General features: G+C 40.3%; 1 protein-coding gene across 3 annotated transcripts in view; it reads left to right on the forward strand.

Moving 5' to 3' along the window:
• Window positions 1–17446, forward strand: part of LOC105248661 (early growth response protein 1) — a 68540-nt gene extending 51094 nt beyond the window's left edge. For 2 of the 3 annotated variants that reach the window (XM_025413938.1, XM_025413939.1), the window contains exon 2: window positions 11514–14172. In XM_025413938.1, the coding sequence (XP_025269723.1) occupies window positions 11514–13187 (1674 nt within the window). In that variant the 3' untranslated portion in view covers window positions 13188–14172. Of the gene's footprint in view, window positions 1–11513; window positions 14173–14288 lie in introns of those variants that run through there. The other variant, XR_003123563.1, reaches the window with a different exon arrangement.
• Window positions 17447–17672: the final 226 nt, after the last annotated feature.

Here is a 17672-nt window from a genome sequence, read left to right on the forward strand (position 1 = left end):
GATGAATAAATCTTACGTGTCTTCTCTTTTCGCGGTAAATTCAAGAGGCTCATTGTAAATGAGCCTCTAGATTTCGCGCGCTTGATTTTCATGTAAATTATAGCCCGAACAATCGTCGGTCTCGCGCGACGAAGCGTAAAATATGTTCAACGAGCGCTGGATAGAGATCCCGAGAAACTACTACTAGGAGATGTCTCTGTCATTTGGCGAATGTGTGCGGTTGCGTGCAGCTACGCGAAACGACAAAACGAGACAGGCCTAAGGAATCGCCCACGCCTTGTACACCGTCGCCTGCCAGCTTCGAATTAACCCGCAATTACGCGATAACGGGCGCCATACGAATGCTGTGCTTGTGCGACTGCCTGCAACATCCGCGTGCGTTTATACGCGCGAAAAATAATACGTATATAAATAGTTGATTTGATTCTTTGGACTCGAAAAATTTATTGATTATTTATTAGTAGAGTTTTATATACATTTAATACATGTATATAATATATACATAGAATGGATATTTTAAACTTATATTTAAAAATTTTTGAAAAATTTTAAAAACAAAAAATTTAAAAAAAAATTTGAAAGAAATACAATTTAATATTAGATACTATACAGACTTTTTTTACATTAGAAAGTCGAATTTTAAATTTTTTACTCATTTATTATAATTTTCAAAATTAAATTATCAAGATTTTATTCTATTATTCTTAAATTTCACTTTATTATTAATAATCATTATAGTCTACTATCGAAATTGATTATTGTTTACATCTGTATATGTATGTCTCGAAAATTCTAGGCAAAGTCCTCATCAAAATCAATCAAATGCTATCTCATAAGATTTCATCTCGATCATAACAGATTAATCAATTATTTTCCCCGATGCCTATCATGCTAACAATCACGATTTATCATATGAAACTGTAATCTTATGAATGTTGCAATTTTTAACATGTTAAAAATGTTGAATCGATCATTGATAAATCTTTTCCTTCTCTCACTTTTATCAGAAATTATCATTAAGACAAAAATATAATTATTGTAATAAGTGTCTCTCTTCTCTCTCTTCCTTTCATTGTTGCGCAATTAAACCTTATAATCCTTTAATATAGTTGCATTTTGTTACGCTTACTTATTGTCCGATCTTTCGGCCGGCGCCTATTGCAATTTTCCGGCGTAGCTGCGAGTTTCCGTGACCGCATACTATGCTACATTTTGGAGCCTGCTGCAGTCTTGCTGCACTGCAGTGCCATGACTCTTCCGATGCGGCATTGAGATAGTTTCGCGCGCATACAGCATCATTCCGTTCTGTATCGCTCCGCGATATCTTGGATCAAAATACGCTCCGGAAAGAGCATTCCATTTGAAGCAGGTCTCGTTACGATGAAAGTTTCGCCTATTTTTACGCGGAAACTTCTCTTGGCCTCGTCTCCATCTTATTTACAAAATTTCCTCATTTATATAAATCGCACGATTTATTTTCTCACGTCACTTTTGTAAATTATGCTCAACATCTAAGCACCCCACAAGCGATAAGAATAAATCATAATAAAAATATTTCTAAAATTATTGATATGTTACATCACTTGAGAAAATAATTGCCTTTGCAATTATTTATATTTCGAGTTATAACATACTACTTAATATTTTATTATACTATAATATATAATTATATAATAATATTTAATTATATTAATTATAATGTAATATTGAATAAACCCCACAAATTATCTGAAACATTTTTTAAAACGTTATCCTTAAACATTACATTAATAATAATTTACATCAATAATAATTTACATCAATAATAATTTAAAAGATATTTTTATAAATTTCTTTGGATTTTTTCCGCAATTTTATAAAATATTCTTCTGAATAATTTTTATATATATTATGATTTCCAATTTCATCATGCGTACGCGTAATCGTGGCTCTTGTAGTAACCAAGATTTATGTCAGTCTAATCAAACAGTGATACTTTCTCATACTCATTGCATAGATTCTGAATGCATTAAACGTTCAAAGGTATGCTCTTGGATCGCGTTTTTACGGCGGCTACACTCGTAAAAAAATCAATGTTCCTCGATTTTATATACGCGCTTTCTCTCTCTCTACGATAGGAAATTGTTATTTTCCAGCGAATGCCACTCCCAGAGAGCAGAGCATTATTCTCGTATCGCATTCTATTCGCGAATTATTTTATGCATTTCGGTAGCGAGTTGCAGTTTCGCGGCGTATTTATGGCCCTGGAATGACACGCGCACGTATAAATCGCGAGCACTGTTATAAACTACTATGATACTGTTTATACTGCGCTGTCAATGTTATGAGTTCGCGGAACACTTTAGCAAGTTGTGACGTAAGGAAATCGACTGCGAATAATACGAGCGGCGGGTAAGAATGCTAAATGAATTGGCTATTTATTTGTCGAGCCGGACACGATTGTCGTCATCGTCTCGCTCTGATGACACTAAATTGCTACAATGCTCGCCCGCCGATCATTTCCACCTCATTCAAGTCATTACGCGGCAATCTAAATCATTGTAATCTTATTAACTTAATTTCAATAATTGATCGGTAAAGTTTAGTTTGAAATTTTGATTCATTTTCTATCATCAGCAGAAAATTTTATATTAAATATTAGTCATTTATTATATTTTTATATTAAATATTATATTAAATTTTATATTAAATATTAATCATTTATTACATTTTTATTTTCAAGGTATTTTTAATTCTTTATTAAAAGCCTATTAATTTCTTCCCAAGAGAAACTGTCAAACTGTCAAACGCATCGAAATCGCGCTAATCAATTAAAAAAACAATTTAATGTAGATTATCTATGATAATTATATATCAGATTTTAGAGCTAAAATACATGTGTGTCCTTTTTTCAAAATGACTCTCTTTGGTCTTCGTCGAGAGAAGCGTTAGGTCGTTAATGGTTGCCGGGCAGTTTTACGCTGTCGGCTCGTAAGGCGCCGACATACGCACTGTATCTTGCATCTCTCTTTCTTTTTCTTTCTCTCTTTCTCATATTGCGGTGTGACATGGCGTGGCAAGGTGCAAACCGTAAAAAGCCAACGACGTCGACCGACGAACGACGGCAAGCAAAGTCGCGCGAGAGTTTAATTACCGGTATGCCTATCTTTCTCTCTCTCTCTCTCTTGACACTCGGTGAGGATCCCGGGATCGCGGGACCGACTGACTAACGACTCGACGATCTTCGCGGAGATCCCTTGGCGGATAACGATAATTTCAGAGCGTATTTTCAGACTGCCTCGTTCGGCTCCTCTCTTCGATCTCTCGTCGTCGTCATCATCGTCGTGTTGTCGTCTCCCTTCCGCAAACGAGCCGACTCGGCGGCGAGAAGAGCGGAGAGACTTAAATAATAACGTCTCGCGGGAATGGGTCGACTTTAGCGATGGCGGCGACGGTGGCATCCAGAATCTGCAGCTCGGAAAATGCAAGAGACCGAGGAGGTATCGAGCGTTTAAGCAACGCAAGGGGACGCGTGGGTTTTGCGGCGGCCAAATGGAATGAAATGCGAGCGGCGCCGCGGGAAAACGCGACCGGATGAGAGAGACCGGGATAATCGGATTATACGCGCCCGTCGAAACCAACTTGCCTTAATGTCGATAGAACGGTGTGACATCGCGATGCGTTTCGGTTGATTCCGAGATCGCGAGACGCGGTAGAGATTTGACGGAATTATGACAAACGGTATTTTAGCTTGCACTGAAAATATTGTTCTTTAACGCGGAATATAACGTGATGCAAATAGAGATAGAGAGCTTCTCCAAAATTGAATTTTATATTAAGATTTAATAATTTATTACAATTTTAAAACATATCATATTTTTAATTTTTTATGAAGCCTAGTTTCTCTCTAAGAAAAGCTGTCACATCGAAATTGTGCTACTTAAAATTGCATTAAAATTAAATTATATTAAAAATAATTTGTCATAATTTTTATTCAATCATATTAAAAATAATTTAATGTAAACTATATTATTTGCATGGATTTATGAAAATCGATGATCCTTAGAAGATAATAATTCATTATTTATGATAAACGCAATGCACCTTTAGTATCATTGAACCGTAATGCATTTATACATAACGTGCAGATAAATAATCGAACTAGAAACTAGCGGACAAAGAGAGAATTGATATAGAATTGATATAGTACGCAGAAGACTATCAGGATACAGATACGCTTGTTTTCTTCCTCCACTTGCATGCTGCATCTATGTATATTGCATTAAACGAAGAATACGGAATATTTTAATGCCTTATTAAATAATGCATGATGCCGTTCCCCAGCGTCACAAAGCAGACGGTCGGGAAACACAGAGCGTCATTGGCATCGTCGCGAATTACCCCGACGGCGGTAATGATTCAGTGAATTCTACGCCCGTCCCCTTATACAGAGACGAGGGCGATCGATTACACGCCAATCAGATCGCGCTAACTAGATCGTAAGAGTCGAGGACGACGATCTATACTCGACTACGAGCGCCAAGTCCCGCCTCGTCGCGGTCGGCAAAAAGCGCGACTCCGAATGACATCTTTTCGTGGAAGTTATCTAATGGAGGAGGAGGCTGTCGCGGCGAGAATCCTCGATGATCATCGCGTTGTTCTCTTCGCGAAGCGAAATCGCGAATGCCGCATCATTTTTACCCGCTCGCTCTGGAATGTCTCTCGAAAAAGACGTTCCATGAACGATCTCGACGTGATTTAAGCGAAATCGATTAAATCAGCTACAATTTTATAGGATACGTGAATTCTTTCTTTAAATTAATACCGAAAAGTTTTTAGATTAATATTGAAAAATTGAACTATCATCCTTCGATCTCGAGATTTTTTTATAATTATTAATTTTTATACTTAAATATATTTTTATAATTCTGAATTTTTAATTTTTAATAATAATAATTAAATATATTTCTATAATGATTAATTTTTAATTTTAAATAATTAATTTTTGCCGGCAAATATTTTTTTCTCTCGATAAAAGCCGACGAGCCTGTTTCGTTTCCGTCGTAAAGTAGAACCGAAGCTACACCGTCGTCGCTTTTGATATGCGTCGCATGCGTTACACGCACGCGACAGAAAAATAGAAACGTGGCGACGCGTTAGCATCTTTGTCAGGAAAAAGGACGAGAGAGACGTGAATCGAGAAAGAAATACGAAATATATAGAAGGAAGAAAAAGGACGGAGAGAAGATACGATCGCGCGCGCGCCTCTTGTTCGCCTCGCGAAACTTTAAATCAGCTGTAGTTGGCCTGTCACTCGCGCCGCGCACGCACTATATCTGCGTGGCGCACAAATTGCCGCGCGTTTAATTACCGTCCAATATCCAGCGGGAGGCCATTAATCACTCTCTCGATAACCCGTAATTTTCCACCGACGATAAAATTTGTCGCGCGACCAGACGCTCGGGCATGCGACTTCTTTGCATCGCTTTGTAAAGAAAAGAGAGAGAGAGACGCAGGAAAAAGACGAGACGTAAAGAGTGGAAAAAAGGAGCGAAAGAGAGAAACGGAGAAGAGGGATTGGGAGAAAGAAAAACAAAGCGAGGAAAGTGGCGTGCTTCTTCTCTCTGCAACCCGTTCCGCGGAAAGGTACGCGAACGAACGAGTCCTCCGACGTGCAACTCGTGGGCAGCCCGATATAGGTTGTGACTCTTCTCGTAGACGAGCCAAACCGGGGCCGGAGCCGTTGCCGCGAAAAGGCTTAATGGTTAACGAGTGCTCGTTCGCTCGTCGAGACAGATCATCGACCTTCGATCGTCGGCCGGCTCGATCTCTTTCCCCTCCCTTTCTCCCCTCGGTTTCTTTTTGCGAACCTCGCCCTCGCGGAAAGATACGCTCCGATGGTTGCCGCGCGCTCTTTCCGTAGCCTATATAGATACCAACCACCGGCTTCCCTTCGGTAGCCCGTCTGGTTTTTTGGTAGCAGTTCGCCAGAATCCTATCGCCACCGCGGTAAGCCTGTCTTGCCCCGAGGCTGCTCTTCCTTTCTCAAGGAACACCGGACGAGAGGCCGATAGTGATGGGCGCGGGACGCATTCACGATGTACGCATCGAGATCGTTTGACGTTTCTCTCGCCAGGCTTCCTTTTTCATTTCTCCTTATATTGTATTTTCCTTATTTGTTTTTTCAGAATTAAATCTGTCTCATGTGTCACTTACAATGTGTGTCATAGCTGAGAAAACGTGAATTTATGTAGCATATCGAGTGAAAAATTATATTGAAAAATTAATATATAACTTACAATTATCACGTATTAAAAAATATAGCTATTTTAATTACAAATTTTGGAATAATAAAAGACAAAAATATGCAAAACACTATTATATATATAGAAAAATTTAAAGTAAAGAGATTGAATGTCTTTTAAAATCTCTGAAATATATCTGTTATTTATCGACATATTTCAAGGAAATATTGTAACAAGAAAGGTGTATCTTAAAGAAGCACGAAACTGGTGCATCTTTGAGATAGATGCGGAAATGGTTCGCGCGCCGAACGCGCCCATCGCTAGCCCATCGTAGCCAGTATATGGGCAGATCGTGCGGGAGAGAAAGATCAAGCGCTCCACCCACGCCCACGTCTCAACCTGTTCTGTTTCTCCCGTCGTGCCACGGTTACAGGTGCCTGCCCGAGGGCATTCCTGCTGGAATTCTTTACCGATGATCCTCGCATCCTCGAATCATCGCGCATGTAATCAAACACGCGTGGATACAAATATATTTCCCGCGCTTCCGATACAATTACTTGTGTCGAACGAAAATGGTTTATATTTTTCCTCTCCGTGAACAAAATTATGAATTTTTCTTCTTTATGCAAAGAAAGTGCGTCTAAAAATGTGCGCAAGTCATAAATTATGTTGCTTCATTTTTTTCTCTTTTTTTTGTTATTACTTTTAAAATTTAATTCTTTTGATTTTGCTGTGTTTTCTTGTTTATTTGTCTTATTCGATAAAAGCGATAACAATAGTTTTATACTCTTTGATCTTCTCTAAATTTTAAATTCTTTAATTCTTTACTGTATAATTTTAAGAAATTATTATATTCTTCCTATCCTAAACTTTTTATATCGTTAAAATTTAAAAAATTTTTTAAATATTTAAAAAATGTTTAAATATTAAAATTTGTTAACCTACAAATCTAAATTTCATAACCTACGAAATTGCAATTTTTTGAAGACCTGAAATTTTTGCATTCTTTTGAACTCTAATCTTTAGTTTATCAGCATCGATTTGACAGGTAAAAATCGTTTTTGATACTATTCTAGTAATTTAATATAATAACATACTTTAAAAGAGATAAAGAACAAAGAGAAAGTAATGAAATGTGGCAGCAGAAATCTCTGAAAGATACAAATATCTGTCTGAAGAGAAAGGGGAGAAAATCAAAGCAGTGTGGGAAGAATAAGTACGCCCACACCGCCCTCCTCGAGGAGGACCTGTTCTCGGCGCATTTACGTTCTGACATCTTTTCACTCCGTTTACGAGTCCCCTTTACGTTTTACGACCGATCATCGAGGCCCTTTCTCTCCGTAAATGAAGGCGGGGAAGGATAGGACATGCGACGGCGGCGCCAAGGAGAATAAAAGGATAGCCACTGTGGCGAGGAAGAAAGACTCGAAGCGCCGAGCAAGAAAGATCGTCAAACAGGACTCGTCATCCATCGCGAGTTTTTCTCTTTTTTCTCGAAGTAGGTGCTTCGTAGAAGCTACATGATCAGCTCTAAAATCCACTGCACGTTTCCTTTTGATTGATGCGATTTTATAATTAAAAAACCGCAAGTATCTATTTATGAATAGACAATAAATGTAACTCGTTAAAGAGATTCCTTCTCTCCTTCCCTCTCTTTCTGTCAAACATTTTATTCAAAAATAAGTCACGCTTTTTTGCAACGCGCTTCACGATAGCGTCATCCAGCCAGTAAAAACAATCAATATAAAAAGACGAGACTTTAATATTTATTCTATCTCTCGAAGAAATCGGCGCAAGAAGACTTTCGAGCGCATAAAGCAGTTTTTTTTCGTGCGACAGCCACGAGTCCTTATTCTAGAATCTCGGGAATGCTCCGGCGGTGCAAAGTTGAAGGACGCGTTGCACGTGTATCGGAATAAATCGCGCATTAAGTCACTCGAGCGACTGTCAGAGCCCGCCTCTCGAGACCCGCGGCCAGGAGGAGTCGGCGTCTTTCGCCACCGATACTTTTCTCGGTATTCATCGGAGGTAAGCGGCCCCCCCTCCTTCGACTAGAACGAAGATCGGTCTCGAAACGGCGCTCTACGCACGTACGCACGTCGGTATGCGTATAGCTGGAGCCGTCTGTGGAAAACCGTTGGACGGTTTTGTCCTCCTCCGCGTCCCCCGCACGTTTTTCCGGGAAACCCGAGTAAGAATCTCTATTCCACGATCGTGACGCGCTATTGAGACCGAAGGCAGGTCTGCAATCGAGATTATGCACGGCGCCAAGATACCGTCGCATCGAGCCATTAAATGCCACCGGTTCTCAGGAGGCGCGTCGTGATTTAATTTCCTTCAGCCCTCTCTGTTTGCTGAGCAAGTTGCATTTTCCTCCCCTTTCACCTTTCACTTTTCCTCGTCTATTTAATACACGCGTTCGGAAAATTAATTAATCCTTACCGTACTAAATAAATGAATATACTTATTGTATGTAATCGAAAAATAAAAAAATAAAACGTAAAATAAAATAAAATAGAAAATAAAAAAATAAATGTATAAAATAAAAATAAAATAAAACATATATGTTACTTGAAGTTGAGATTTCGCATTATTTTTGGCTGCAAAAACATTAATGGGTTCAAGATACATCAGATAAAATGATTATAATAATATATATATATATATATATATATATATATATATATATATACATTATTATATAATGATTTTATCTTATATGTAATGATATATCTTATATATGTAATTAATTGTCTTTGATGTATGCGACTAGATAATGTCGCGTCTCGGATAATTAATCACTACGCCTTTAGAATTCTGTTAACTTCTCGCTCGTATAAAAGAGCCGCAGATACAACCGATAATGGAGTTTCATAGCATACAAGCTTAAAACGCTAGACACGCGCAACGAAATTTCGCCCACGCTGTCAAAAAAAAGAGGAAAAAAAAAAGAAAATGAAAAGGATACCGAATTAAACGCCAGTCATCGGTTGTCTGTCCGTTGATTCATACATTCGTGCTCGCAGGCGGATTTAAATTTCAAATATTCAGCAGATACATCTCTCGAATTACGCCGCGTGCGATCTTATGACAAAGTGCCGTTGTCACATCGAACAAGACGGAGTGTGGTCCATTAATGAATAAATCCATGCGGATTAAAAAAAAAACCTCGTGACACCACACCGCCTCCTTTCTCGTCCATCATTTCGTGGGAATTGGGACTTCGCCGAGAATTCTTTATTATTATTTACGTGCCGTACTCGCTTATCGCGTATCGATTCTTTTTTTCTCTCTTAGAAACACCATGGTTTAATGGACACTCGAATCAATTGACCCGTGATAGATCCCTTCCTTCTTTTATTATTAATTAATTTCCTCGGGGCAGCGCTCCTCGATAAGCGGCGACGCTGCCTGTTTACAAAGTGGGCGAGATTCCTTTATCGGGAATGTTGGGAAGAGAGAGAGGAAAAAAAAGTTCCGTTAGCCGAATCTGCGGCGGCCGCGATAATCGGCCCCATCGGCATCGAGCGCGATCTCGCCGAGAGAGGCGATCGTCTCTCTATCTCTCTCTCTCTCTCTCTTTCTCTTCGTCGTTTAATGGCGGCCGTGCAGCTAATGACAAATGGCCGGCCGATATCGCGGCGCAAAAACGCGACGAATATTCTAATCGCGTCTCGTTACGACAACTTGGCGCTTTTTTACCGTCCCTGCCGTCTCCCCTCCGGGGAGGCCTCCGTTGCCATCACCACGACCGACATTCGTTTCGAGACGAGCCTCTACGCACTTGTTGCCTTCGCACGAATACGTCGCCGATACCTGTCTTTTTCGGATCGACGGTAAGATTCTACGCAAACGATCGCTCCTCGCTTTCACGATTACGAGTTTGTTAACGATGATGATCCCTGAATTTTGACAGTAGCCCTCCCCCCCACGTTCACAATAAATTCTCGGCATATTTCATCTTTTGACATTACTCGTTAACCTGTTCAGTTTTAATATCATCGATATTCTGTGATATAATAGCGATATAGATACATAAATGAATTTGATATAACTGTTGCGGAAAAATTGCTATTTAAAATATATAAATTTCTATTTTAAGTTTCTATTTTAAATACATAAATAATAAATTCTATTTTTTTTCTCTTTCATTTTGTGACAAAATCTACATTTTATGCCTAGCTTTCTAATGGTTTTTTTTATGATTATGCTCTAACCTAGCAAATCACATATACGCTTTGGAAATTTTGATTTATTCGTTACTGAAATTATTCGGTAATAAAATTTGTTTGTACGTGATGATTATATTAAACGTGATTTTACCGAATTTTATTTTTACTATATTATCATTATCTATATCGCAGCTACGGTTGTTTATGTCATGTATAATTACGAAGTCATGGTTTATTAGCACCTGCGAGTCTCAATTTCGCTTGTATAAATGTCGCCACGATATGTGAATTACTGTCATTAGCAATCCGGTGTTCTTAACAACGTTATGTTAACAAAAATATCATCAAATTATCATTTTATCAATAATCATTTTATCCATCGGCGTTCAAATCTGATTAAATCTCATCAATTACAACATATAATCGGAAGCTATTTTTCGCGAAAATTAATTTGTATTGCGTGTAATCGAAATTAAAAATTAGATCTCATTTTCTTTTTCTCTGTCTTTTTACAAGCGTAAAATTATACATGATATATAATTATACATATAATTATATATATATGATATATATTTATATTTTGTAAGATTTATGGGGTATATATGATTGCAATTCAATTTATAAACACTATTAAAGATAATGAAGGGCTGTTGTTTGACAATTTCGAAAGAATTTGAAGCTTCGGAAAATATATTCTTGCAAATTCATGTAAGAAATGTTGAAAATGTTGCAAATAAAAGTGAATTAATTAATATATATAGACACAAAACATTTTTTAAACGATAAATTATTAAACAATTATTAAAAATTATTGAAAATCAAAATTTTTAGACATATTTTTCAATTGAGCAACATTTTATTCAGATCTTGTCATGTAATTCTAGAAATATGTATTTATCACGATAATATAACCTCCGAAGCTTTGAAGCTAAATTAACCTAAACAGCCCTAGTACACATGTTTAATGACTCAAGCTAATTTAAAATCATTATACTGTTTTTCAGTGACATTTTTAAGATTGTATATTATTTAAGAGCGCGCAAGATTTGAAAATTCGAAGATGCTTGACACGAGACATCCTCGAATAATCGCATCAACGTCATTTCGATTGTTTCAGGACGAAGTGGGAGGTAGTACGGTGGTAGCCGAGGGTGTCGTAGGTGGCATAAGGGGCCCAGGCGGCGGGTGCCGCGCATCCTCGATGACGATGGCCGAGAGCGCCGTGGAGGACGCCGCAGCCGCGCCCCCGGGTCCGGCCAAGCCACCACCGCCCTCCTGCACCAACAACAACACCCTCGCGGCGACGGCCAACCGCAACCATCGGAACCCGCGCAAGAAACGGAGACGGCTGGAACAGGTCGTGGATACACTGCAGGCTCACCGGAGCTCGCCGTCCGAGGGCGAGGTGCTGCGATTCGAGGGCAGCGGGCCTGTGTCGGAGGAGGAGGACGTATTCGGCTCGCCCAGATCGTCGTCCTCGCGATCCGCCGCGGACGCCACTCCGGTCATCGGTCAGTTGCCGTTGAGGCTGAAGGACGCGGAGTCGGTGACGTCGACCGAGGAGGAACCCCACGAGGCCGGTCAGCAGCATCACCATCATCCCCACCATCGATCGTATCGCTCGTACTCGTATCACCATCATCATCATCACCGGCACCGTTACTCGCCCTACCAGAACAACCATCGGCTGTCGACGCCCAAGTATCCCGACTGCATGTGCAGCCAGTGCTCGCAGTCGCTGGCCGCGTCGGCGGCGGCGGCGGCGGCGATAATGTTGCCGACAGCGACGGCGACGTCACTCCAGACGCCGCTCTCGCGATCCAGCTTCGCGTCCTACAGCAGCATATGCGGCACGTACAGCATATTCGAGCAGTATATGCACAACAAGTACCTGACGCCTTCGTCGTCGTCGGGCGACACCTTCCGCGGACGCAGTCACTCTGACTCGGACGTGGTGCCTAGATGGGACGACACGAGGGTAACCGTCTCTACCACCTGCTCTTCGTCGTCCTCCGTCGTCAGTCATCCACCGCGAAGCGGTTCCCTCGAGAGCGACGGGACGAGTCCCCAGGAGTCGCCGTTGGATCTCTCCATGAAGAACCTCACGTTGCAATCCGCCGCAGCCGCTGCGACGGTGGCGGCGGCCTCCGCCATGTCTCCGGCTCTTCAGCTTCTACCGTCCGGTGTCGTGACGCGGGGTGCTGTAAACGTGCCCGTAGTGAGGGGCGACGTCGCGTCACCCACCACCAAGGAGAGCGTCGCGGAAAGGTACAAGCTGACGGTTCTGCCCGTCGTGGAGGAAATGGCACCGGGCGCGGATGTGGCTTACGTGTGTCCCGAGTGCGGGCAAATGTTCAGTCTACACGATCGTCTGGCGAAACACATGGCGTCCAGGCATCGTCGGCAGGGTCTCCACGATGCCTCGGCAAAGGCGTACCTATGCGACGTGTGTCAGAGGAGCTTCGCCAGATCTGACATGCTGACCAGGCATATGAGATTGCACACCGGCGTCAAGCCGTACACGTGCCGGGTCTGTCGGCAAGTCTTCAGCAGATCCGATCACCTCAGCACCCACCAGCGAACTCATACCGGCGAGAAGCCGTACAAGTGTCCGCAGTGCGCGTACGCGGCCTGTCGCAGGGACATGATCACCAGGCACCTCAAGACCCACAATCGGTGCGTGGACGGTCCGGTTCCGAAGACGGAGCCGGGTCTGCTCGGTACCGAGGAGTGTCCCACCTTCGGTCAGAACGTGACGGCGGCGCCGTCGGCGGTTATCAAGGCCGAATGACGACGGCCAGTCGGATGACCCTGGTTGCACTCTGGCAGCAGATGCCAGCGAGGACATCGCAGCAGGATCGATCGAGGATCCCCAGGGACGATCTTCGCGGTTCGATCGGGGCTTCGTCGAAACGCTTCGAAGGAACGAGGTCGCCGTTCGATGAACGTTGCGACATCAGCCGAACGTTAGAAAGAGATTGATCAGGTTGCGGTCTTTTGGTGAAACGGATCGATGGGAGGGAGGATTTGCTTTGCTGTCGAAACTCGGGGTCCCGACAGACGCTAATCAGAGTCTGTGATTAAAATTATGGAACGGCTATTTTGGAAGGAATTGCAGCTAAGACGCGTCAATTTCACTCTTTCGCGTTGAAACTTAATTTGCAGCAGCAAAATTTACGTATTGATAAACTTAAGAATTAATTATACGCGAAAATAAGATTTCACGATATCGAAAGATACAGCGATCGTGTGTACGTAACATTGACAGTTTACAGCTGTTTTGCTGTCAAAAAAAAGAAGAAAATTATTCCAATATTCTGCGATCTTTTCTCGTATTTCCACGTTTGAAAATCTCCCTTTACATGTCTTTTCTCGGCGAAAGAGTTAAATTCACGTGTCGAGAAAGCATCATGAAGAGCTGAGTGATGGATAGAAACACTTCGCTCTCCCGTGAGTATATTATATTTATATTACTTGTCAAAAAAAATAAGATTCTTTTTGTTTGATGATTATCCGCGAATTGCCTAGAAATCACTCCCCTTTCATGCGTCATATGCGATCGCGCCGCGATCAGCAAACAATGCCGAACAGTATTATCGTACTTTTTTGATCTTCCGTCTGATTCCGCTTTCGCGAATCGATGTTTTCAACCTCTGAAATTCGCAAACGTTTCATCAGTGATGAATTCGGTCGGAAAACAATCCGTTAACACAACACGCAGTCTTGTAAAAACCTTGTTAGCGGATCAGTCTGTTAAAAAAATTTATTTCGAAGAAATCGCAAAGTAATTTATTAAGAAAAAAAATTATTTTAAAATTAAATTTATTTTAAAATAAATTTATTTTAAATCTATTTTAAAATAATTTACTAACAAAAACATTTATTTTAACAGATATCTATTTCCATCATTTGGAAAATTTCTTGAAAGTCGATCTTACAGCTTCCAAGATTTCTTTGCTTGCATTGATCACTGCGTCAATGGTTGTTCTCGAATGTTTTTTGACCGTCATCGTTACAAAAACGTGTATCAAGCCGAGTATTCTCTTTATACATCTTCCGCTCTCTCGTTCTCGATGCGTAAAGTTAAGTAATAGAAGTCGAAAATGTAAAGCATTCCTGCTCGGCCGTGCAAGTGCAGCGCGGAGATACATGAAAGCGGTGCTTAAAAGCTTGGCGTCAGAGTCGAATCGTGTTTTTCTTTTTTTTCTTTTTTTTTTGTTTATCGTATTCGTTAAACGACCACGTGTCCAAATAATATCGTATGTACATAATCCATCATTCTTTTCGCGCGTTATTTCTTCACAAAGGATTCTCCTGATCTTTAGCGTTGACTGTGAAGAAAATTTACATTTACATGACGCGAAATACACGTGCCAAATTCTTCGAAAACGGACATTTCGAATACGCGATTAACACGCATGTCAACCCCGTTAAAACTGCACATCGAGATCTAATGGAGTCCATGATTTTGACATCGTTGATATCGTTATTTCCTATTCTTTATATACATATATATATATATATTTTTTAGCTGAAAGATATATTGAAATGCAAATTGTTGTGTGTATAATTTTTAACATGGCTAATAAATGGTATTATAAATAAATCATATCGAGGATATATGACAAGAAGTCTAGACAGGATTCATTAGACTCCAGTGAGCAGTTCTAGAATTACATCGTGTAAAACATATCCGTCGGTCGATCCGAGCTCGCGATTTTTGCGGAGAAAAATTATTGGTGACGAGATGAAACGAAAGTAATCTCGCCAATAATCCCGACGCAAGACGAGACATCGATCATTCAGGACCAAGTCTACAAACCGATCAAGGGATCATTTCTCTCGTCGAGTTTATTTATCACCAATAATTTTCTCAACGTGTCTATGAATAGCGAGTCGCCATTGGTTGCCTCGTCGATTCGCCCGAAACCTGCTCAAGTTGTTGTTACTTGAAAAATTGTTAAGATGACTTTCTAGATAGAGAAAACCGAAACTCGCGAAAAACCGTGATGTATTAATAGTTATAAATGTGTAATCATCCCTTTGCGGTGGACATTTCGTTAAAGGCGTTGATCGATTGCAAGGATGATAATGTAAAAAAAAAAGAAAGAAACTGTATCTGTACCTGCAGGGAAGGAAGGAGAGGAGAAAACTCGATGTTAAAGCATAATAAAGCGTATAGAAGTAACGTTAATTAGTAAGTAAATACTATTGACATTATTATTGCGTTCTATTATTGTAACTGTTGTAATTATTCGCGCCGCCGCACGCCTTGTAAAGGAGATAAAAAATATTTTTTCACACGCGAAGCGTGTGTGATTTCGCAAGAGGTTTCGGTCATCAACTTGAAAAGCTTGGAAATTATTCTTACCTCGAAATTAATGCTAATCAGTTACGTCGAACGTCATCGGGGTCATCAAGTTGAGATTGACGATCACCGATTTGTTATCGAGGGACGAGCACTTGAAATTGATACACGTTTCTCTCTTCGAGTTTTTTATTGAAAATCAAGTGTGCATGCGTTGCGGCGCGATTAATCGGAACCTGGTTGTGGTGCTTAAGCGAAGAACAGGGCGAATCGGACAAGGTATCTTTGCGCTGTGAATCGACGAAGACAATCTCAATATGATCTCCGCGAATAAGGTCGCCGGGTCGAGTGAACGGCAAATTGAACACGCTAATGTCGTTCCAATAGAATCATAGAGCACGGAAAATGTCACTTCTCTTCCTTCCCCGAGGAGAGATGAAGATGAAAGAGGAGGCTAAAAGTGATTTGATTATATGATTAACACTGTTGAAACTATAATATTTATATATTGATACAAAAAAATCACACGAGAAGAAGTATTCCGTCTCTCTGAATCTGTAACTCATCGTTATTATCCGTTTGTTCGGCCCCGCGAACAAGTTCGTCTCTCGTCTCGGAAACGTCAATTCCACATAGTTTTACGAAAATAGTCAATATGGTGACTCGCTGACAGGAGCAGCGCACGCCGACGTAATGCTCGAGCTTATTCAGTTTCGAGGAGCCGCGCGCGTTTCGTTCTTAATTCTCACCCTGTATACATATACGTATGTACGACTCCGTGTACTTCCCCCGATGTGTCTCTTATTCTCCTCCTCCTCGCCGGCAAATAGATAAAGTATCAGCGCGCCCTGATACGCAACAATTGCGCGTGCATAAGTACGTATATCTGTATTTTTGTATATCGAGGTTTTTTCTAATTATCTACCTAATACCGATTAAGCGTTTCCAGAGGAATGGGACGAGTAAGTAGCTATTAAGGAGAAGGTATTGTCGCTCTCTGCTTGCCATTTTACTTGCCCTCTTGATCGAACGATTGCTTGGAAAAAGCGATTTATATCGTGTGGTGCGATGTGCGAGGGAGGATTGTCGAATCGGAGAATAATTGTTTCGTTCTTTAATCGATAATACTCCAAGTTTCGAGTAGTAGAAAAGCGACCGTGTTAACAATATTTTCTAATTGTTAGTGCTTTCTTGAACGGTGAGTCAATCAATTGTAAGAGCGTGATTAATATGTGGCATCTAATGACACTAATTAATTATTGTTGTGATGATGAATTAATTGCTTAAACAATTATTAATTTTCTAAATTGATTTTTTAAATGTGTTAAATTGAGGTAAATTATGTTTGTTTCCCAGATTGAAAATTAAAAATCTTTGCAATGCATTTTCTGTTTCGTTATCTCGTTCTTTATTTTTTGGAAGTTTGTTTCACGCAACTGGAGAATAATTCAATCCGATGCTCGCTCGGATAATTAATACTCATAGATTAACGAGTGGATTCGCTCATTTGTATTACATTGAAAAATGAATTGCTCAATATTTTTCAGTAGAAAGTTCTTATATTTGCGCATTCAAGTCATGCGATTAATTCAAGTGCCATCCAGTCTTCGATGTATCGCACACAAACTCTCGTCCTTTTTCGTTTTATTTTCTCTCATTATTTTTTCGGCGATTATCGAAGCAAAAACATTGTTGATCTCTGACTTGACGTTATCCCTCGCACCGATTCAGCCTTAAATTGACAGAATCTCTTGCGTAATAAATCTGTAGTAATTTAAAATAAGGAAAGACGCGAAGGAAAAAGGAACAAACACGTTCGACGTGTCTTCGGGCAGTTAAGCGATTGCCGTGCCAGACTTGTTCTTGTAATTATTAACAAGTGTAGCCATTCGTATGATCATTATTTTATTTCTATTATTAATATTATTAATATTATTATTAATTATTATTATTATTATTATTATTATT

This window comes from Camponotus floridanus, unplaced genomic scaffold (genome assembly GCF_003227725.1).
Source record: "Camponotus floridanus strain SB8 unplaced genomic scaffold, Cflo_v7.5 scaffold72, whole genome shotgun sequence".
Classification (NCBI taxonomy): Eukaryota; Metazoa; Arthropoda; class Insecta; order Hymenoptera; family Formicidae; genus Camponotus; species Camponotus floridanus.